At 40.3% G+C, this 22,436-nt stretch overlaps 2 protein-coding genes and 1 pseudogene across 8 annotated transcripts in view; all 3 read right to left on the bottom strand.

Annotated features, from left to right (window-relative positions):
- Nucleotides 1-22,436, bottom strand: part of LOC116254889 (long chain acyl-CoA synthetase 1-like) — a 93,336-nt gene that overhangs the window by 26,330 nt on the left and 44,570 nt on the right. The gene's annotated exons all lie outside the window — the stretch shown is intronic.
- LOC116254302 (probable pre-mRNA-splicing factor ATP-dependent RNA helicase DEAH2) lies at nucleotides 3,209-8,703 on the bottom strand (annotated as a pseudogene).
- Nucleotides 9,282-18,717, bottom strand: LOC116255273 (acidic leucine-rich nuclear phosphoprotein 32-related protein-like). Of its 7 annotated transcripts, none has more exons than XM_050077733.1 (4): nucleotides 18,500-18,717; nucleotides 17,619-18,320; nucleotides 15,406-15,653; nucleotides 12,557-12,827 (listed from the first exon to the last, which is right to left on the bottom strand). In XM_050077733.1, exons 2-4 carry the CDS (start codon nucleotides 18,306-18,308, stop codon nucleotides 12,704-12,706), a joined length of 1,062 nt encoding a protein of 353 aa, XP_049933690.1. In that variant the 5' UTR covers nucleotides 18,309-18,320; nucleotides 18,500-18,717; the 3' UTR covers nucleotides 12,557-12,703. The 7 variants fall into 7 exon arrangements, 6 of the variants coding, with proteins under 6 accessions (XP_049933695.1, XP_049933694.1, XP_049933692.1 ...); XM_050077734.1 differs by having other exon boundaries at nucleotides 17,619-18,314; XR_007573332.1 differs by lacking the exons at nucleotides 15,406-15,653; nucleotides 17,619-18,320; nucleotides 18,500-18,717 and adding exons at nucleotides 9,282-9,640; nucleotides 10,628-10,943 and having other exon boundaries at nucleotides 12,102-12,991.

The raw sequence follows: 22,436 nt of genomic DNA, 5'->3' as shown, positions 1-22,436 counted from the left end.
ACTTGTTTTTGTATATGGTGTTGTTGGGTGATTACGTCCATTTTAGTAATTTCTTAAGCAGCAGGTCCCTTGACAGTAGATCTTGGTGTGACTGTAACTGGACTTACTCCAGAGATGAACAAATTTCATTTTGTAATGGAATATTTTTTAGCTTTGTCTATGCTATTCGAAGAAGCCTTGTATGAGCAACTTTTACTGGCAGTGCTTTGGCACATTTCAATTGTAAGAATCTCTCGTGGTGCTTCTGAGGATGAAATGACGTATGCTCAATGTTTTGTTATGTTGGACTTATCTTTTGTTGATTGTGAAAAAAAAGGAGAGGCCAACGCCTTCTTCCATCACCCACGCGATGGAAGGCCGTCGCCCTCTTTCCACATTTCTGTCTTATTCCTTTTGCGTGAAAACAGTTTGCAAAAGGGAACCACGCAGAGGAATCGTGGAGTGGGCCCATAACCCATTGTTGGAACTTTGTGAGGAATCTAGATAGCGCACAAACGAAAATGCAGAAATTGAAAATGAGCATCCATGATTCATGTGTTTCATAAGGGCGGAAGAAGAACCTGTAGAGGCGACCGCCGACTGAATGTCAGCGGCTGTGGGAAGAACGGCTACAGTCCCCGTAGAGTCGTTTCCCAGCGGCATTGGCGGCGGCGGTGACGACGGCGGCAATGAGTTTCTCTCCTCAGCCATAGCAGCCCAGTGATGGGGACAGACAATTCACGTATGGCTAAGGGGACCGATTACCCAGACCGTAAAACTTGATGTGTCTCACACCAACACAAGACACGAGTACTTATACTTAGGGTCCGAAACAGATATGGACCCGTATCGACGCAGGAATATCCGAATGGAGAAATCCCAACATTTTGTTGATTGTGAAAAAAAAGGAGCAGCAAAAGACCACCCTAGTGGATAGTCAGATTGTAGAGATCAACATTTTCGTGGTCTTGAGAATCAACAAATCACTTTTGTCTACTTTTTTGCGATTTACAGTGTTATGTTTGTTGTTTTCTTAAAAATTCTAACTGTATGTGTTGATGCAAGATTTGATGTGATATACTATTTTTTGAGAAATATAACTGTCATTCTCTTGTTAAACTCAGGTTCTTAAACATATCACGGTGTGGGCAATGAAAGACATATAGATAACCAGTTGTCCAAGTGCTCAAATTAATAACCTTCTCTCCTCACCAATTAAAGTTAGGATGTGTTGCCATAGGTGAAAATGCAATCAGTTGGGGATTGGTGTTTATGAGAAGTTGTCAACCTTAAACCAACTCCTCTTTGTGTTAGTGTGAGAGAACTGATCAATTTGTTCATCTACGAAGCAAAGACCCCCCTCCCTTTTGAGAGGAAATAGTTTCCACCTCCAAGAGATGTTTCAATTGATGTTAAGATCTTAAAAAGAAAGTTCTCAGTTTTGCTTAAAAATATTTTAAAAGTGTCTTCTTCGCACAATGGTATGTTTTCGTTTTATTCATGGTGCCTTGTCAACTAAAATGAGAAAATTTCAAGTTTTTGTTGTCAATCAATAAAAGAGTAAACTCGAAACATTTTGAGTATGAAAAATGAGAAAAAATCCTATGAATATGAAGCTGACTAGGAAATGTTTTTGATTCTAGGGATTAATCATCTACAAGGATTTAGCAAGAAAATACTCTAAGAGAGAAGCTTGTAAAAGCTTGACGGATTACAAAATGAGAGTTGAGAGATGGGGTTGAGACTTCTGTAAGAGTTCCTATGGGTCGGTGATCGGTACTATGGGTAAATGAAGACCTTATTATTTACACAACACGGCCACTCATGTTTACGAGTTAAATTGATGATTTTTTTTTTATTTAAAGTAAAATCTTGACATCCCTTGTTATGTTTATTGGTTTTCTTGGTGTGGGAGTAACCATTCAATCTTGTTACCAAACCACTAGTCTGTTAACAGAATAGACGAAGCTTCTTAATGCTAGTATACCCAAGTTGGGTGTGCTGAATTTCTATCATCTCTTCTGTTTGAAGAGAGGCACGCCATTTAAGAAAGAAGATTAAACTAGAACCATAATTCAGTCTTAACTGTGAGTCTTTTCAAAGACACATCCCAGACTTTGGGTTGAGTCTGTCATGGATGGCTTCTTATCCCTTTTCAGAAACGTTGATTGATTTTTCATTGGGACAATTTTAAATGTTTGTAAAACAGTACATAGGAAAGTGCTGTCTTTTGGTTGTAAAAAATTGTAAACAATTGAGCACTCCAGAAATAACGGATCACATTCTAATTTTCATAGAGAGAAGACATGGCAGTTCAATCTTATTTTAATTAAATAGTTGTTTGATTATGCTACTTATCCTTTTATTCTCTAGCATTATATGCAAAGAAATCTATGATATGAGACAAATTTTCTGGACTCATCTGATAGTAAGCTTCTCAATGTCACCAATTTTATGATTTTCATCACCTTCTAGCATCCCAGATATTGCCTTGGTAATTATATGATGAGCATAAGATGTTTTTAGCCCTATGACTATCACCAACTTTTGGAAAAGTATGAACATGTGACAACAAAAGTGGTCGCTGAAAAAAATAATACTTTATTTGTTTGTATGATTATGATTATTATTTACGATGGATTAAAGGTCAATTTTTCTCTACAATTTAGGAATTTAGGATGTCAATATATCTGATTTGGATTGGATATCCAATTGAACCGTTTTGAAAAAATCGGTCTCTCCTTACCTATCTGAAAAAATTGCCCCGGAACATGGGCTTGCTCAAATATCAGACTGCACCCTGCATCAATCCAAACCAGCCCAATTTAGCTTCATTTGGAATGATATTTCACTAAAATATTTTTTTTTGTTTAACAGAAATAGCTGATACAAGCCAATATGCTCAGGGGTGAGATGGAAACTCACACTAGAACACTGGTCCCAACCGTGTCAGTCTACTACCTGAGCCTTTCCATGGTATTATTATCCTCGTTAGATCAGATTTGTTGCACAGTTATGGTTCGAGCAGAGGTGCACAGACTTGATCGATTGCATCCTCATTGCACAATACTTTACCAGCTTACCAACGTGCTCACTCAGGATTCCTTAATCGAACTATAATAAAGAAAAGGTTGGTAGTGCATATTTTATCAGAAAATTAGATTATATTTCGAAAAATACAGTTTGCCTTCACACAACATTTTCCAAAAGAAAATAAGGGACAAAGGCATTCAACAGCAGATATTTCAATAGCTTCATGCAGTTGCACCTGAAGACAGTAATTCGATAGAACCCAAGTGGGATTCTCAAATGATGTTTGCACATTCAACAGGACGTCATAGATCCCTCCCTGTTTCAAGCCAACAGAGGCAAGGTCACATAACAATGATTTAAACTTCTCAGCTTGCCCCGCGATGCATGAGTGAAACCATGGAATTTACAGATCGCTACGGTGCCTTCTTCCTGTTTTTGCCTTCTCTTCTCTCTTTCTTATGCTTATTGAACAATCTTTCAAGAACCAACCTCGCCTCACATTTAGGGAAATTCACAAGATCATAGTAGTGGGGGCAATGTCAATCAACCTACACAAAGAATCAGCACAGTGAGCTGGAAAATCATACATATTAGTTTATAAAAAAGCGAAAAGTAGCATTGGAGCTCCACAATTTTGCACCATACGAGTTCTTGCATTTTACAGGGTCCGAGCTGATATATTAGAAAACGAAGGGAGAAAACAAGAAAATTGCGCTTGATAATTAAATTGGGGCAGGATTAGAACATAGCGTCAGCTCATATACTATTAAGTGCAACCATCGGCTAATAGAAGGCATGAAAAGCTCTATCTACAACTGGAAAAGGACGCATGAACAGCAAACAAATTTATGAGGTTATTGAAAAAATGGAATGAAATGTTTCAGTCGCGATAACCAAACAATGAAAGTCAACTTACCACTCTCCACGGATGTCGGTAACCGTGCGGATGAAATTTCTACTTGTCAAGACATACTCATTGTATATGACCCATCCGGGCTTGTGATCAAGACTGATTGAGGGATGCAGATGGACCTCCTGCTTAAAAAAGTATTACTGCAATTTGATTTATAAAAAAATAGATAAAGCTAACAGGGAAAAAAGAACATCTGAGTGAGAAGCAGCCATACCTGATTGTCTTTCACAGTCAAGTAATGACCAGCACGCTCAAGGTGTGCAACCTGCATAAAATACCCAGACAGCAAAGCCTTCCTTATGTTGACATAGTAGTCACGGTGCTTAAAGTCTGTGCTGCACCGCTCGAGGTTGAACCTGGACATGATACGCACAAGCTGTTGTCTGACATTATCAGCAGATTTCATAGCTCTATGGTTCACAAAATTCTCATAACACCACGCCAAATCTTCATCTGTGACATCATTATTCTTCTTTTAAGTTTGAAACAAGTGATTCACATATCGCCAACTATGAATATTCATCCACGGAAATGCTTACTGCTATTGTAACTAATACTTTGGACTAAACACAACTACTACTCACTGTTCTGCTTGTACGCATGATAAACATTGAGCAGTGTCAGATGATCCCCATCAATGTGGCAAAACCTAGCTTTTGCTGCATCTGCTGCTTTCTGAGCATCCCTGGGCCTGACAAAGCAGTTGGGAACTAAAGAAAAATTAAATTGGTGCATGGTTGAGGATGCGATAGGTTAGCAAACGCATAAAGGCAAGAGCAACAGTTTGCTTCATTATAGATGCAAACAGAATTGCATCAGCCATTAACTACAAGGATCAAAAGTTGACTTTGGCAATTGCCAATAACAGGTTATATGGAAAAAACAAGCTCTTCGGGCATCAATAAATAGATATGCATGTGCCGAAAAAAAAATCACACAATCTTCAAGCACATACAAACAGGCACCATGAATTTCTTAAGATAAGTTCACAAAAATCAACCATAGACAAGTTCACAAGAATGTAGAATCGTTACCACCGTGAAGGATGATCAGGTATTCCTAGAAAAAAGTCATGGAAGATTACATACACCCATTATCAACATCAATAACTGCATTCATGGTGGTTATCTGAATCATTTATTTTATAGTTGCTAACATATAAGTTACAGCTTTATCTGCTGGATCATAAAAAGAGGTATGGAGCATCAAAATGACACAAAAAATTATACCATACAAACTCAGTAGCTCAACAATTACATTGCAGGCTCGCCTACCTGAAAGCATAGCAGAGATTGACAGGATTTCATTGGAACAGTTGAACTTGGGACTGACAACAAGCATCTTTGACATTTGAGGATCTAAAGGGAATTCACTCATAATCTCCCCCAACTTGGTGAGGTTCCCTTCATCATCCAGTGCACCCAAATAATTCAGAAGCTCTAAAGCTCGCATTAGAGTTTCTGGAGCAGGGGGATCCATAAAATCAAAGTGTACAAGGTCATGAATCCCTAGCTTCTTCAAAGTGAGGACAACATTTCCAAGATTGGAGCGAAGGATTTCAGGATGTGTTTGGGGCTGAAGATCACTACTGAAACTCTTTTCTGTGTAAAGTCTAAAGCATTTTCCTGGCTGTGTTCTACCAGCACGCCCTGCCCTCTGGTGTGCACTAGCCTTTGAAATGGGAGAGACCAATAGGGATTCCACTCGTACTCGTGGATTATACACCTTTTGCTTTGCAAACCCAGGGTCAATGACATAAACAATCCCGTCTATGGTTAGAGAAGTTTCGGCAATATTTGTTGAGACAATAATCTTCCTTCCAGGAGGACCACCCTCTTTCCTTGGTGGTGGAGCAGGATCAAATATCCTCTGCTGCATTGCAGGAGGCAAAGTAGAATACAGTTGCACTACTTTCACAGGTCCAACCTGGTCACCAAGATTGCTAACCTCCATGTTTATCTTCCTACAAGCATCCTCAATTTCTTCCTCTCCAGTAAGGAAAACAAGAATATCACCAGTAGGTTCTTGCATGTGTATGTGCACTACAGTCCTAATTGCCGCATCAAGATAATCCCTCTCAGGCTCCTCAGTGTAAAAGATCTCTACAGGATGTAGCCTTCCAGGTACTTTCATAAGTGGCGCTCCTTCAAAATAACTCCGAAACTTTTCTGCTTCAAGGGTCGCACTCATGACAACAAGCTTCAAATCAGCTCTGTTTTTCAGAACTCCCTTAAGAAGCCCAAAAAGCACATCGGTTGACAGAGTCCTCTCATGAGCCTCGTCCAAAATTATTACTCGATAACACTCCAGAAATGGATCTGACATTGCTTCTCTCAAAAGCATCCCATCAGTTAAATACCTGTGTCAATAAAAAAGAGCTCTCAGGGCCGCAATAAAAAAAAAAAAAGAGCTTGACACGTTCAAGCTTGTCTAGTGTGCACAGCAAGCCCCTAAACAAACGGAATTAAAATGGCCAAAAGCTCAGGCTAGACCTTTTTCACATGAAGTAATAACTTTCAATACTAAAAGAAATAAAATTTGGATTCTGGGCTTCCTGCTCAATCATGAGAAAATGTACTTTGAATACAATTTTCAATCCACACATATTTATTTACCCAAAAAAGGCACAGGAAGTTTCTTCAAATGAACTCTAGACGCAATATATCATAAACTACTAATTATTGGCAGATGCACTGAGACACACTAAGCACATAGAATCACTATTCAGCATGATGAGATCATTTAACAAGCTAGAACAAGCAGAACCACAAGCTCCTCATCTTGATTCCTACACCCACTTTGATCCATGAGCAGAAAAAACAATACAAAATTCACTACACATGCCCAATAAAGTTTCAGATCAATTATTTGTAACAAACAAGACCATGAGCAAGCCAAGATTAGAGCCAACAACTTACTTCAGAATAGTTTTAGGGCCACTACAATCCTCAAACCTAATGCTGTAACCAACTTCTTCTCCAATGCTCACATCCATCTCCTCTGCAACTCGACGAGATACAGACATTGCAGCCACCCTACGAGGTTGTGTGCACGCAACCTGCTTGTGGTCGCTCGTGTAACCAGCTTCAACTATAAACTGAGGGATCTGCCAAATGGTATCATTAGATTCATTACTTTATAAGTATCTGATCCTCAAACTACACAACTCACACTCTAAGTCCAAGCCCAATAAAGAAAAAACTCATTTAGAATTTTGACTGCAGAATACACGGTTAATCCCATTGGTGTAACATAATTCTTTTTTTTTCTTAAAGCAACACGTTGATTTAGTGCCAAAAGTCCAAAAATAAACTCCACCAAGAAGGACGAGGATCAGATGACCAGGTGTTCCACACAACATGCAACAGGTCCACCCGTGTGACCCCGAAAGACTAATCAGTTTACTGATTATATAAACCAAAGAGGAAAGCGTAGTCATGGCGGTGTTCTACATTGACATAGTACAACAACGGCTGAACATCAGACCTACACTGCACAAACACACGCACACACGCACACACACACACACACACACACACACACACACACAGAGCTCAGCACTTGAACTTTAAGCAAATTAAGGAAAATCGGAATAAATCTGAAATATAGTCGCCAGAAGATTCTATACGAGAGTCAAGCTTGCTTCCTCAGAAGCAAGCTTTAGAATACCGAAATTTTACATCTTAATACAATAGAAAACTCCAGAGGTTCATTTCTGGTTTCCGATATAATTAAAGACCCGTTTCCTGTTCATGGGAAGCCTCTTCCCGATATAATAGGAAGCCCGTTTCATACTTAATTACCTTAAACTTGGCATTCCCTTTTTAGCCATTTCATTATTATTTTTTTTGCTTCTTCAATATTCCTCAGGTTTTTTCACCTTAATGCGCATATACTTCTAACAGAATGGCTGACTGATTTTCTAATCATTTTGTTTTCATTTACTTTTCTACTTCTACCATTCATAAAATTTCCCGATTTCTCGTTTCCGCTTCCGCTTCCCCTCCCCACTTCGCACCTCTCTGAAACCTCACCATCAGAAAGCGCAAGAATTCCCCAAATTATCTCGAACAAGCAAAACCACCTAAACACCACGTTCAAGATAAAAAGGCTGTGAGGCCAAACAAATAGTTAATCGCGACAAGAAGGCAAAGGGACGAAGAATAGAACGCCGCCCACCTGCGTCGTCTTGCCGCTGCCGGTCTCCCCAACAAGGATGAGCGTTTGGTTGCTCTCTAGAGCTTCCATGAACTCCTGCCTCTGCTGCCACACCGGGAGCGTCTTCCTCTTCTCAAGGAGCTCGTAGAATCGAACCGACAACGGCCGCCCGGTCCACCGGTTCACCTCCGCTGACTCCTCCCTCTTGGGGAGCTCCGCAGCCGCGACTGAGCCTTCTTCGCCACCGCCCACGACCTCCATCGTCAACCCTGCCAGATGAGAAGCCAGAACGCCAGCGGCGTCGCCGGCTAGGGCACCATCCATGACCAGATGGAGCGACGGGAACTCCGGCTGATCCGAGTCCCTACACTCCGGCGGACCACCGGACATGGGTACGGTACTGGAGGCCTAGAATGGATCTTGGAAGTTCGCCAATGGATCGGGGCTTACCCTTCAAGTTGAACGTGCTTACATGGATCTGAACCAAAACAAGAAAAAGGTTTCGCTTATTAATCAAATCAGGATTTGAAACGCAGGACAGCAATTCGATCCGATTATCCACGATTCTGCACACAAAGGACTGCACTTATCGCTCATTTAGGTTGCTGAAATCAGCCTCTATCACTTGATTCGAATCGGATCCTTAGTAAACGGATTTGGTTCACCCAGATGCAGCTCACTTTTTTATTATTTTTAAAACATTGCAAATTTTAAAACATTAAAGAATATGTAATAATTCATCTGCATGAACAGCGTCTGAATTTCAGATATTAGGGACATCAAATCAAATCTAAGTCATCCTATGACATTCGATTTAGAATTAAATGGTTTAGATCTCTAATATTTGCATCTCAGATTAGAGACCCTTTCCCAAACCTATATTTATTTTTTTGGCAATTGACATTGACAGAAACAATTTTGAGACAATGTGACTTATAAGTTATGGTTGAATACTACTATATTCAACGTAAACAGATTTTTAAAATAAATCGTAGTTTTAAATTCTCTCTCTCTTGCATTTTATTGTTTGACTAAATCTAATTAATTTAAAATTTCAATTAGAACCAGCATCGGATCAAATTAAAGTCCAAAAAATCAAATAAAATAGAAAAATATGAAAACCAACAAAGAATTGGAGGGGGGGTTTGATCATAGAGTCCGCCGATTCGGACAATCGTTCAAACGTCTAACGCTGTCATCTAAAATATCGGAATTTAAAGAAAGCCGATATTTTCAATGTAACGCCCGAATTTTGAAGCCGTGAGGATCTTTCGTTACTTGTTCTTCAAGATACATTACCAACCAAATTTTCATGGCCGACAGTCCCACATGGAGAGGCTTGTCCTTTGCGTGAACTCGCTGGCTCTCTTTATGAGATTTGGCGGTGATATTGTATGGTTGGTGACGCGGCAGGCAATTCATAAATCAAGGCTCCATCGCATCAGGCAGCCAGCTGTACAAAACAATGAACTCTTCTTGCACAGTGAAGCCAATGTGGGAACATAGCACAGCAAACAGCACCACTCATTTCTAAGCCTCACCATGGGGTCAAGTTCCCTGGCAAAAAAAGGAAAAAACCCACCAGAAACAGAAAAAAAGAAAAGAAAAGAAATCCAATTAGATGGCTTTAAACCCAAAATGTAGATGAATTAGAAGCGGAAACCCATAAATCCTCCATCTTTTGTTAATTGAAATCAAGAACATGATGATAAATAAAGATCCTAATCCTGCTCATCATATAAGTCTTCATCCATCAAATGAAATGAAGATTACCCTCTTAATTCCAAGACAAAAAGGATAAAAAAAAATCCATCTTGGCATACTTTAACAGATCACAGATGCCAAAACTTCAAGAGAAAGGCAAGAATCAAGCATATACTCCAAAACTGTGTCCCGGTTTTACTTCAAAGAGACCTTTAGATGAGGTCATTTACAGCTGTAGTTAATGGCTTCCACCTCAGAGTCAGAGACGGTGACATCGACAAAATCAACATCAGAGTGGGTTCCATCTGTCCCCAAGTAGAAAAAACAGATACCATTTACTCCACAAACTTCCCCATCAACTTTGTTGCAGATGAATAATATATGAAAGGTCAACTAGGTGGCTTTTTCACCACGACAGGCTGCATCAATGGCAAACAACATAGGTTTTTGTATCAAGAACAGTGGCACACGTTCCGCAGACGGGTTTTGATTGCAGAACTAAAGACATCACCGTCAAGCGAATGGGCAAGCATATTGAATACAAAGAACAGAATCAACAGGACAGAGGGGGAACCATGGAGATAATAATTACAACGGAATGCTAAGGAACACAAGGAACTCTAGTAGCAGGACCCAAATCGGTCAGGAGAAGGATGAAGAAAGCCATGCTCAAAAACGGGAAAAATATTGGTTTAAATCCAGCTAAAGACAGAAAAGAACTTGTATCATCAAAAATTCCCTTTAAAACCAGAACCACTGTGTTATCTCATGAGTGAATCCCCTCAGGGTCTTAAAGTTCAGACCCAGCATGCATCTGCAATCCTGAACATCTTTGGCTACCTATTGAATTTTGCAGATGACAGGCAGATTAGAGAATGTGCGCTTTGGGGAAGCAACGTCCATGGAGGCCAGAAAATTGTGTTTATCGCTTTGGTGGCCGTTCATCGTCCTCTTCCTCACTTCTGGACCTCTTCTTCTGCACTGGAATTTCAACCTTTCCACCACCATCATCGTCGTCGTCATTGTCACTGCCATCATCTTCATCTTCATCTAGATCCTCATCCTCACCATTTTCATCACCTGGCTCAAAATCACTAGCAGCTTCTTCATCCTCTGCACGCCCAACAGGCCGAACAAGGTATTCCGTTCCCAGCTCCTAAATGCAGAAAGGATTAATCTTAGAATTGGTCAAAATGCCAGAAACATTAATTCCACAGTTAATTTGAGCAGGTAAAAGCTGTTGAATATGCACACCGCGCTACAGAACTGTCACTTTTAAGTTTTAATAAAAAAATTACAACATTCCAAACGCCAATAGAGTTGAATAGAACCGAAAAATATTAAAAGTAAAGACCTAAAGGCTGTGCACAGACTTTGAAAAGACTGTCAAGGTAGTACAAACTTTAAACAGTGACACCAAAAGACATAAAGAACATGGTAGTTCGGATGCATAACTAAAAACATTTATGCATAATCACAAGAAAGCTGGGGAAGACAAATCAGTTTTCTTCTTTTCTGCCAAAGACCGCAGAATCAATCTGGTTCAAATGAACTTCACTTAGTTGGCAATAAAGAGACTGGTCCAAAATTACACCTCAAATCCATACCGACGCATCACAATTTTGCTTATTCATGTAAGGGGCAGTCTGAAATTTTGAAGACAATCTAGACAAGCTAAAGAAGACGTCCTAGGAGTCACTTGGAACTTGCACATAAGCCAAACGCGAGAGGTCCACAGGATTGAGAACAAGAAATTCCTTCACTAGGTTACTATCACACATTGGAGGAAATTAAAAGGACCCAGGTTAAGAAAGACGGATAAATAAAAGGAACCAGGCAGAAAAGTAAGGTCGAAACATAAATCCCACTGGAATTTTCTGTTCAACTTCAATCATCAGTAAAATAGTATCGCAATACAGAAAAAGCAATAATAGGCGTGGTTCTCGACCACGACACGCCCTCTTTTGATAAGAAAACTTCCTGTTCGACCAACCTATCAAAAACTATGTACAACCATACACAGAAAGAAATGAAATACGCCCTATAAAACAACTAGGTCAAAAAAAAACATTTCATAAATCCGAAATATTCTGCAAAACTGACGGTGGAAAATCAAATAAAACATAGACATAAACCTTTATCAGCCATAGGAAACAACAAACAAGAAACGGAAAAGACTAAACAGACCGTGGAGTAGATTGAAGAAAGCACTACAGCGAAACCTTACCACAGCATCATGCGCACAATTCATTAGAAGAGAAAAAGTACAGACGTGAAAGAACAGGGATAGGAAAACGTTCTCAATAAAAGTTACCTCCTCTTCCTCTCCTTGCTCATCAACCTCGCCTTCATCATCATCGTCGTCGTCGTCGTCGTCGTCATCTTCATCATCATCATCAACACCAGCACCGCCGCTACCACTACCACCACCACTACCAGAAGCACCTGCATCGCCGCCTTCATCATCCTCATCTCCATCATCATCCTCGTCGTCGTCGTCGTCGTCATCCTCCCCATCTATCTCCTGAATCTGGGCAGTAGGCGGTCTGGACAACGTAGCACCCTCGACCCCATCATCTTCCTCCGCCTCCTCCTCCCCCTCATCATCATCCTCATCCTCCTCCTCATCATCATCATCATCTTCATCACCGCCACCGGTCCCATCATCCTCATCACCATCATCGTCATCGTCGTCGTCGTCATCATCCTCGCCGTCTATCTCCTGGATCTGCGCAACAGGCGGCCTGGACACCGTCGCATCGTTGTCTTCCTCCGCCTCCTCCTCCTCCCCATCATCATCATCATCATCATCTTCTTCGCTTCCATCGAGGTCTTCATCATCGTCTTCGTCCACATCCTCCTCTTCCACATCATCGTCATTATCACCATCATCGTCCTTCGGTTCGACCACCTCCTTTACATCCTCATCATCTTCTTCGTCATACCAACCATCTTCATCATACTCCATATCTCCATCAAAGACACTCCCATCCTTCTCCTTCTCTCCCTTCCCATCCCTGGCAGCCATCTCCTTCTCTCTCTAGAATTAACCCAAAAAATCTCACAATAAGCACAGAAATTCAGAAACAAGGAGAACCCAAGAGATTTCTCTCACCAAACAAGAGAATTCAATCTACCTAACAATAATCCCACAAAGAAATAAAGAGCAAAAGCATCACAAAACAACGATGGAGAGAGAAAGAGAGACAGGCGAAGGGTTGCGGCTCAGACTAGCAGTATCGAGAGCCCTCCTGCGAACACGAACCCCCCCGCACCTCGTTCCCGCCTATCTACCGTCCGATTGGCCGGATCGATGACGTGGCGACCGATCGGACGAACGAGACTCCTCCTGCCAGCCGTGTGTTTTTGTGCTTTACATAGCAACTCTTCCTGGACGTTTGTCTCTCTTACCTCTTCCCTTCGCACGTGTGGAGCGCCCGTGTGGGGCTTAGGGCTGATGTCATACAGTAAAATATCGGCGATAATGCTAAAATAAAGTGAGAGAACAACTCATCGGCCGCTTTTTAAAACGAGGGATGTCGATTAAAATGCGAACCTTTAAATGAAAATATCGTTTTTGTACAAAGGTAAAGAAACGGATAGATTAATACTTTTCCCCCCAATAACTCATATAAGGAATCTCGCGACATTTTCCTAGGAGTATACAACCTTGAAAATACAGCGATAAATTAACAAGTTAAGACATTTGCTCCGTTAAAATCGGGTCTTCCATCTTACTTTTCTAAGTTTCTCAACTGGAAAAATTAATAAATAAATTTCACCAGAAATTAACGCTCTAGGGATTGGTATTCTTAACGGTCGTTTTAATATATCGGGGGAGGAAGGAAACGACGTCGGACTCCAATCAGGGGTAGGTCTAGAGTTTGGGTTTCTTTGCAGGGCGGACACAAATATTCACCGTCCGATTGTCGATCAACAAACAGCAGCCGTCGATCTCACAATCAGGAACTTCCCGACATCCCCAAGTTTAGATGGAGCAAACCTGGATCTGGACCAGATTCAGATTTTTCAACTAAGCCCCGCCCGGCCCAGTTGGTCTTTATAGCTCAAACCCATTGTTACAGTGGGATCCAGATAAGTCTGTATCATCAATATTCGTATTGGAGAACATGTGGATCCGTAACAATAATGTTTTGAGGCTTGGCATGCCAAGGTTTCTGGATCACCTGATCCAAATTATTCAGACCCTCTTATTTGGATCTATTTATCTAAAAATGTATCAATACCTCTGTTGGGTCGCTATTTTATTGGTTTGGGTAACACCGGAAAATCCAAATGGATAAGATGGCAGGATCCAGGACAGCTGAATATATTCAAAACCGGGTCCAAATGCCATCAAAATCCAATTTAGCTACAAAAACGAAATGACAAAACCCTCATGGGTCATATCAAAACCTATCAATCTACCAAAAGATATTTATTTTGAACTATTTTTAATGAAAAATAAAAATTGCTTCAAAATTTTACAAAACAGACTCAAACTTTTAGTGATACAATGAAAGCAGGCAAGAAATTTTGAGAATGTTTTGTTCAACTGCCTCTTTGCTATAAGCAACATAGAGCGTTGAGCTTGCCTTTTGTAAAATTGTCATATTATGATCACTTACAAAGATATATTTAGAATTATAACTCCTCCGATTGGAATGCCTTCGCAAGGCCCGGAGAGTGGATGGGAACAGTCCCGACCGATAGACCCGAACAACTCCGGTGACCCGGAACAAACCTCTCTTGAATCCCATAAACGGTCTCAAGTTTCTCATGGCTGACATATATAAACCTGTTGGTAGAGATATTTATACCTGAGTTTCAATCGAATAACATTCTATTTCTTTTCACATTGAATTGCAATATAAAATACAGTAACCTGTTATTAACTATATCTATCAACTGAGCTAATATGTTATCTTATTTCTTTTATGGAAGATAGAGAATTTTGCAGTTTTAAAAGTTTTTCTGTTCTAAACCTCTAACATGCTGTGCAGAACAATAAGAACCAACTTATGTGTTTTCAAACATAAGTTGAAACATTCTGTGTTTCAAGCAGAGTGGCAAAGCTCCCCTCCCCCAGAACAGTCTGGGTTTTGGGATTGGCAGAACTAAGACATCACCAAATAATCATAAAAAAATTAAGCATGTATATGAATACAGAACAACAAAACAAAGAAACAGGAAACAACAGAGGATATGCTGCAGAAATTGGTTACAGGAGCAGAATAAAGTAAACTAAGGAACATTGAGATGCAGTATCAGAAATGCCTAGTGACAGAACCCCCAGATGGGTTAGAATAGTTGAGTTAAGAAAAAGAAAGAAACGCCAGGGTCAAGAACAACAAAACAAAATATTTGTTCTAATCAGCTATCGATATATCACCAAAAAAAAAGTCCCGTTGAGAAAAGAAAAAAGAGAACTTGTACAAAACCCAGAACTACTGTTTTCTCACGACCGAACCTTCAGGTTCATTGAGTTCACACCCAGTTTCATTCTGCAAACCTGATCATCTTTTGGCTGTCTGGTGCCTGCTGCAGATAAAAGGGTGTTCTACTGTCTAGAGAATGTTTGTTCTGGGAGGTTATGAAGGCCATAAAGTCAGGTTTACCGCTTTGATGGTCTCTCATCCTCCACTTCGTCACTCCTAGACCTCTTCTTTTGCAACGGAGTTTCAACTTTTCCACCGCCGGTACCATCATCACTGTCATCATCATCATCGTCGTCATCATCATCATCATCATCATCTTTACCCAGGTCTTCATCATCACCATTTTCTTCTCCAGGCTCGAAATCACTAGCACCTTCTTCATCCTCTGCATGACCGACCGGGCGAACTAGATATTCTGTTCCCAACTCCTAAATTCAAGATGAATAATGACAGGATCAGCTGCGAATGCTAGAAACGATAACTTAATGTTTAAGTTTAAACAGACATAAGCAGATCAAAATGATGTAAAGACGCTGTTCTACCACTCCAGTATGTATATATAACGTTTTGAACAGAGAATACTAAATGGTGCGAGAGTGGACCAACAATATGAATATCATGATGCCAAATGAACTAAACTTCTTCCTTTTCCCCCATTAGAAGCTAGGTAAAACAGCAGATTATGCCAACAGATGAACTTGGATTGTCAAACTCTTTAACCTTTTAAACTTGAAGGTCATGAGCGTCAGTAACCAGGTGGACCAAAATAATCAGCAATTACTGAACCAAATCAAAATTTCACTATCGAGGTGCATCCCATTTAAAGTAAAAGCATATGGCAACCTTAAGAATGTTAAACATCAACCGCTTCTACACTTGTAACTAAGATGACAATGATTAAATGTGAAAAAAAAACCTTAAGGCAGTTTCTACAGCATAATCACTAACCAAACCAAGGTAATAACGAGGGCATTTCCAAACCGGCCGAATGGCAAACAGGAACTCTGGTTATTCTGCAGGGTGTTTAAGAAATCAAATGCGGGCCATGACTGGATCCATTTCACCTCCCATGGAACATGATTTTGGTGTTCCGAGCTCCCCCTCAGAATGGTGAAGAATGAAAACTCCTGTTTACAGAGGAGAATTGATTCTGCAGTAAACAAATGAAGCACCAAAAAGGCAATGTTTGTCTTCCTGTTCTGCAGGCACAAGGAACTGAATGTTCAGCTTCTCACGTCCCTCAAAACAGTATGCAAACGGCCTCAAAGTTTATGAAACCTAATTGTACTTCTCTGCCATAATCACTAATTAATCTACTCCCAAATAGGTTTCGAGTGAAACACCTTTTCCTTCCAATGACAGAGATCTGCTCTTTGATTAATTTCTAATGAGTCACATCCCCAGTAGCATGAAATTCTCATGGGAAAGCCTCTTGAACAATGGGAACCCCTCGCTGACTGTGCGCAAGCAGGCTCTGCCCAGTTAAAGACATAAGGTGATCGATTCATCCACTGATTAGGTCTCTCTCTAATGTCCTTTTGTCATTTTACTTTTCAAAGAATCGACCTTGCCCAATAAAGGAAAGTTTAACTCAAGGACCGGAACAGCAAATTCTGTTTTTCGGCTCTCTTCCATTCCAACTATGGAAAAAGCTGTTCCAAAAAAGAATTGGTAGCTCCAATTTGTCAGCAGCATTTAGAAAAAAACCAATAAATTAATGAAAAAAGGACCAGGGATTAAGGAAGAGCTAAGATAGATTGAGGATAATAAATTATATCTCCACTTTTATCTCGCCCGCCCCAAATCTCTAACTGAATCATCCCTAAAAAAGAATTCATCAGAAACACAATATAACAATGTACAGATCTCCACCACCCTACTTCTAGCAAACACAAATAGAAACACAAAGGAACACAAAACATTTAACACGCATAAATTCCTGTTCATTCTCTTCCCGACAAAGCAACCTTCCGTTTAACAAGCCACCGACACCTATGGGCAACTCTTAACAGCAAAAAAGCGTTTAAAACAAATCCAAAGAAATTTATGCTTTCACAGAACAAGTCAGTCTAAGAAAACAAAACATTATTTTAATGTTTGAACTTTAGAAAGCAAACGCAACAACAGAAAATCAAATAAAACTATAGACATGAACAAACAAGACAGAAAGAAAGCAACCATAGATATCGTATTAATGGTGGTCCTAGTAAGTTCCACTGAGAAGAACCCTAATCTCACGGCAACCTACGGCCCGAGAAAAAGGAAAAAGAATTGCCACCGTGCAAGAACTTGAAAAAAAAAAGTGTCTAATTACAAGCTTTCTCCAATCCATCACAAAAGGAAAATTTAAAGAAAAACACAGAAGTGATAAAAGCGACGTGAAGAAAATTTACCTCCTCTTCCTCTCCTTGTTCATCAACCTCCCCCTCGTCATCGTCGTCATCACCATCACCACCGTCTTCATCTTCATCTTCAACACTGCCGCTGCCGCCGCCGCCGCCGCCGCTACCAGAAGCACCGGCCTGGGCTCCTTCGTCGTCCTCATCACCATCATCCTCGTCGTCATCCTCCTCATCCTCATCCTCACCGTCTATCTCTTGAATTTGAATAGGAGGCGGCCTAGAGACCGCCGGCCTCCGATCCCCATCATCTTCCTCCGCTTCTTCCTCCCCCTCCCCATCATCATCGTCGTCGTCGTCATCGTCGTCATCATCGCCGCCACCAGTGCCATCATCCTCGTCACCATCATCATCCTCGTCGTCTTCATCATCGTCTTCACCATCTATTTCTTGAATCTGAGCAGCTGGCGGTCCAGAAACGATCGGATCATCGTCCTCCTCTGCCTCCTCCCCCTCCCCATCATCATCTTCACTCTCATCGTCGTCGTCGCCGTCGTCGTCGTTTCCATCATCTTCCACCTCCACCTCATCATCATCATCATCATCACCATCATCATCCTTCACCTCAACCACCTCTTCCATATCATCGTCGTCATCATTATCATCATCGTCATCATACTCCACATCCCCATTCAAGACCCTCCCTTCCTTCTCCTTCTCCCCCTTCCCATCTATGGCTGCCATCTCTTTCTGTCTCTAGAAATCGACCAAAGAACGGAGGAAAAAACTCAGAAATTCAAAACAACGAAAACCGAAAAAATTTTCTTGACCCCGTAAGAAGTTCTATCGAATTTCTACACAATCAAACAATGAACAACCAAGGAAAACAACAGAGAGGATTAGAGAGGGAAGAAGCGTTTCGACTCAGGACTCACAGTATCGAGCTCTCTCCCCTGCGAACACGAAGACCGGGCGCTCCTCGATCTCCCCTTGCTACCGTCCGATTGGCAGGATCGATGACGTGGCGTCCGATCGGACGAACGATATCGTTCCAACTAGCCCCTGTGTTTTTGTGCTTTAAAATGGGTTAGCTCTCCACAGCCGCTTCCTTTTCCTTTTCCTTCTCCTCTGCCCTTCTCTCCCTTCTCTCTCTCTCTACGCTCCGCACGTGTGAGCTGCCCGTGCAGAGCCTTAGGGCTGACGTCAGCAAGAGATAAGGGGCGGCTTTATGAAATTGTCGGCGTTATTTTACAAAACGTGAAATGCATTTGCTCGTCAGTGTCATTTTAGCATGCGTTAATTTAACATTTTCCTTTTAAATAACTAAAACACTATTCCATTTCAATAAAATGAAAATGCTATTGACTTTTATCAATAAATTTATAAAAAGCATTTTTCAATGCCATTGATAATTAGCAAAGACTTGGGAGACGTTTGATATCTCGGAAAAAATATCTAGAGTTTATCAAGAAGAAAGAAAACCAGTGTTCCCATATCGCCTTTCTCTCCTCAGATATTTTCAGCTCATCAAACGCCTCCTAAGGTTGCTCTCCGATCATTTATACGGGCCATTCAAAATATGAAAATCTGCAAATGTTTCGTTCCATGTGTGCAAGTTCTCATCATAACACTTTAGTCATAAGATGGCCAATCTAATTATCAAACGTTTCAAATTGGAGAGGCATAGCGAAATTGAGCAGCAAGGAAGAGGTTTGATGTTCGAATCTGATGGCTGATGGCTGTTGTCACTTTTTATTACATTATTATATCTACAGTAACCAGTAACAAGTATGACACTAAAGTTGAAAGGTATACATTAAATCTATTAATGTAAGTGATAAAGTAACCCCAAACCATAAATGAGGAAAAAATAATGGTTTTGGGTGAGTAAGGGATATTAAACCGATCGCCCGAAAAATGCCCGAAGGTCCCCCTATTTCCCCTAGGGTTCTGAGCTGCGTCGATGTCAACAATAGCAACGGTGCATCCTTAAGCTTGGTGTCACCCCCTACCGCCTTAAGACACATGAACATAGCGCCCACGAGAATTAAACTAGAGACATGCCTTAATACAGCCTCCTAACTCGACCAGCTACACTATGCCTATAGCATAGTTGGTTAAAATATTGAGTCGTTAGTTCAACTCTTGCACAAAGCACTGGCCACCCGGTCGTCCACAACACTAGAAGTGCAAGTTCACTAGTTAATAATAAAAAAACAAAACAAATAAAAATCGTTCGACAAGACCCAAGCACACATGGAGGACCAATCAACTTTTCAGTTCATGCCAACGTGTTGAGCTTCTCATCGACATATCTTTACAGCCTTTTTTTTCTCATGGCATGTACATGAATACCAGCTGGCCGCTGCATTATTGGCATGGACATGTTACCTGAACTAGTTAATGGAGGTTCGTGTGGGCAGCTGCCCACATGGTTTCAGGGGTGAAGGTAAGTGTGGACGGTGTGGGTCACTAAGTTTACTCTAAAACCATGTTTTTAATGATTAGATCTGAATAGATTTGAATTCAATTATATAGGTAAGGGGAACTAAGGTAGGGGCCACATGGACAGGCCTCACCTTAAAAAAGTTTTTTTTTAAATTTACATATAAATTTTAGAAAATTTTATTTATTTTATATAAAAAAAATTGAAAAATAATATTTTAACCCTAATCAAAATTTAAAAACTTTAAAACCAATTGGCTTGCCCCTGTAAATAACGCCACAAGACTTAATCACTTTAAAACCAATTGAAAATTTGATTACAAAAATTTTTGGCTTTGCCTATCCTTGGTTCCATATTGGTGTTCTACTCTTCAACCATTTTGATGATGGGAGAATTGCTCAATCCTTTTTCTGAAATCAAATTAGGTTAACAAAATAAATTCATCCATTGGAAGCCCAGTCTAGAGGCACAAAACAATCGAATGAGACCCTAGAGCCCCTAAAACGACGTGCTGCAAATTAATATTTTATTCTCGGCATAATTTCGAAAAGAAGTTATGGTGAAATTATAAATACCCACATTTACCAGTAGTGGGAAAAACAATTTAAATAAAAAGAAGAGGGAGGGGGAGTGGAGAGAGCGGAAGGAGAACGTGGGGAGGAGATGGGGAGCAAGGCCCATTCATGGTGGTGGAGATGGGCGTCGCCGGTGGATCTCCGGTGGCCGGAGTTCCTGAGCTTCTCGATGGTGGACGACCTTCTGTGGCTGGTCGTCACCATGGTGGAGTCGGTGGCCCTCGCCTCCTTGCTCTGCTTCTTTTTCCTCTTCTGTGGCTGCAGTTTCTGAGGCAACCAACGGCAGGCATTTGGCTCGATCTGACTTTGTATTTTCCTTCACATTCCCCAGAGTCCACAGTTGACAATGTCATTTTTTTTTGCATTCCGGTAAAATATGTTCACATCTCACTGTCTATCTCTCTCTCTCTCTCTCAAGGTTTTGCTTGTTTTTTTTTGTTAATTTTGGGATTTGTGCCGGGTTATGTTTGGTAAGCAATAGGAAAAGTTGGGTTTGATTTTGTTGAAATACTCAGGAACATGGAAAGTCATGAACTGTTCAAATTGCCATTTTTATGCATAAATTCCGGGAGTTAGCAAGTGAAGTATATATATATATATATATATATATATATATATATATATATATATATATATATAAACCAGTGTGTACATAGCTGGTTGGACAGGCAGAGCACGGACGGAGTCTTATATTCAGTTCTTGTGAATGTTACACCCTAATAGGCGTTGTGAGGTGAAAGCTGAGGGTGAGAGTCCACAGGCTTTTGGATGGATGGCTGGGGTTGTTTTGACAAACTCGTCATGGCTTACATTTAGGGATCTCAATGGATTGCATTCTAATCAGATATACCTTTAGCAATATCTTTTTTTTTCCGGATATTCACATGCTTGGATTTGAATTCGACAAAAAAAAGTCATGTTTGAATTTGAATAAAAAATTTGATTTCACAATCCAAATTTGATTTGTACATTTATATGTGAATCCAAATTTTGAACTAAATTTGGCTGATTTTCAAAATGTAAGAGCATTAGATATCAAATATTTGTTTAAAAATAAATCCGATCCCAATTTGAAACCTATTGAAATGTTTATGTATATCTAAATCGGATGTCATTTCTTAAATTTGGTAATCAGATTGAATTTTTTAATTGGATATTAAATTTTTTCCATAACCCATTTTTTCAGAATGGTTCGGTCTAATAGCTGACCCAAATGAAATATGTTGGCATCCCTACACATTTGTAGGTATGGTGTTTCAAGATACAAAGTTTACAAATCAGTGATATAATCTATACATCTTTCAAACATAAGATTTTGAAACCTTGTTAGAAATTAAGGATCTAAAATCTTGGAAACTATATCATAACACCTTGAATTTAAGGTTGAAGTAATCAAACACACCTATGCCTGAGATTTACATATTTGATGCCAAGAAGGAAAGTTGGATCAGATTCAAAACATGACATCCCATCAGATCCAGACTTGGACTATGGATATTTTATATTAATATCGTTTGCTTTCCTACATAAATTCTGAGGTGGAAATTCCCTTGTCAAGTAAGATTCCATTGGACACGGTTTTGGTTCTAAATTTTTAATAACCGGATTCAAATCTGGCAAGATTTTCTTCATTCAATTGAGTTCAAAAGGGTAATTAAGTTTTTCATCGAAGTTATTGGGTAGAAGAGAGATCTGATTTAAATCAAGTTCCTTGACATCCTTCCATGCAAACCTGTCCAGATTAGGGCAACACGGGAGCTATGTTCGGACCGGACCTGCTTGGTTCGAGCCTGGACAAACCTTGATAAGGCTAGACCAAACTCAAGCTGGTCTTGCAAACAATGTGACAAC

This window comes from Nymphaea colorata, chromosome 5, assembly GCF_008831285.2.
Source record: "Nymphaea colorata isolate Beijing-Zhang1983 chromosome 5, ASM883128v2, whole genome shotgun sequence".
Lineage (NCBI taxonomy): Eukaryota > Viridiplantae > Streptophyta > Magnoliopsida > Nymphaeales > Nymphaeaceae > Nymphaea > Nymphaea colorata.
This window is presented reverse-complemented; position numbering and strand designations above follow the sequence as displayed.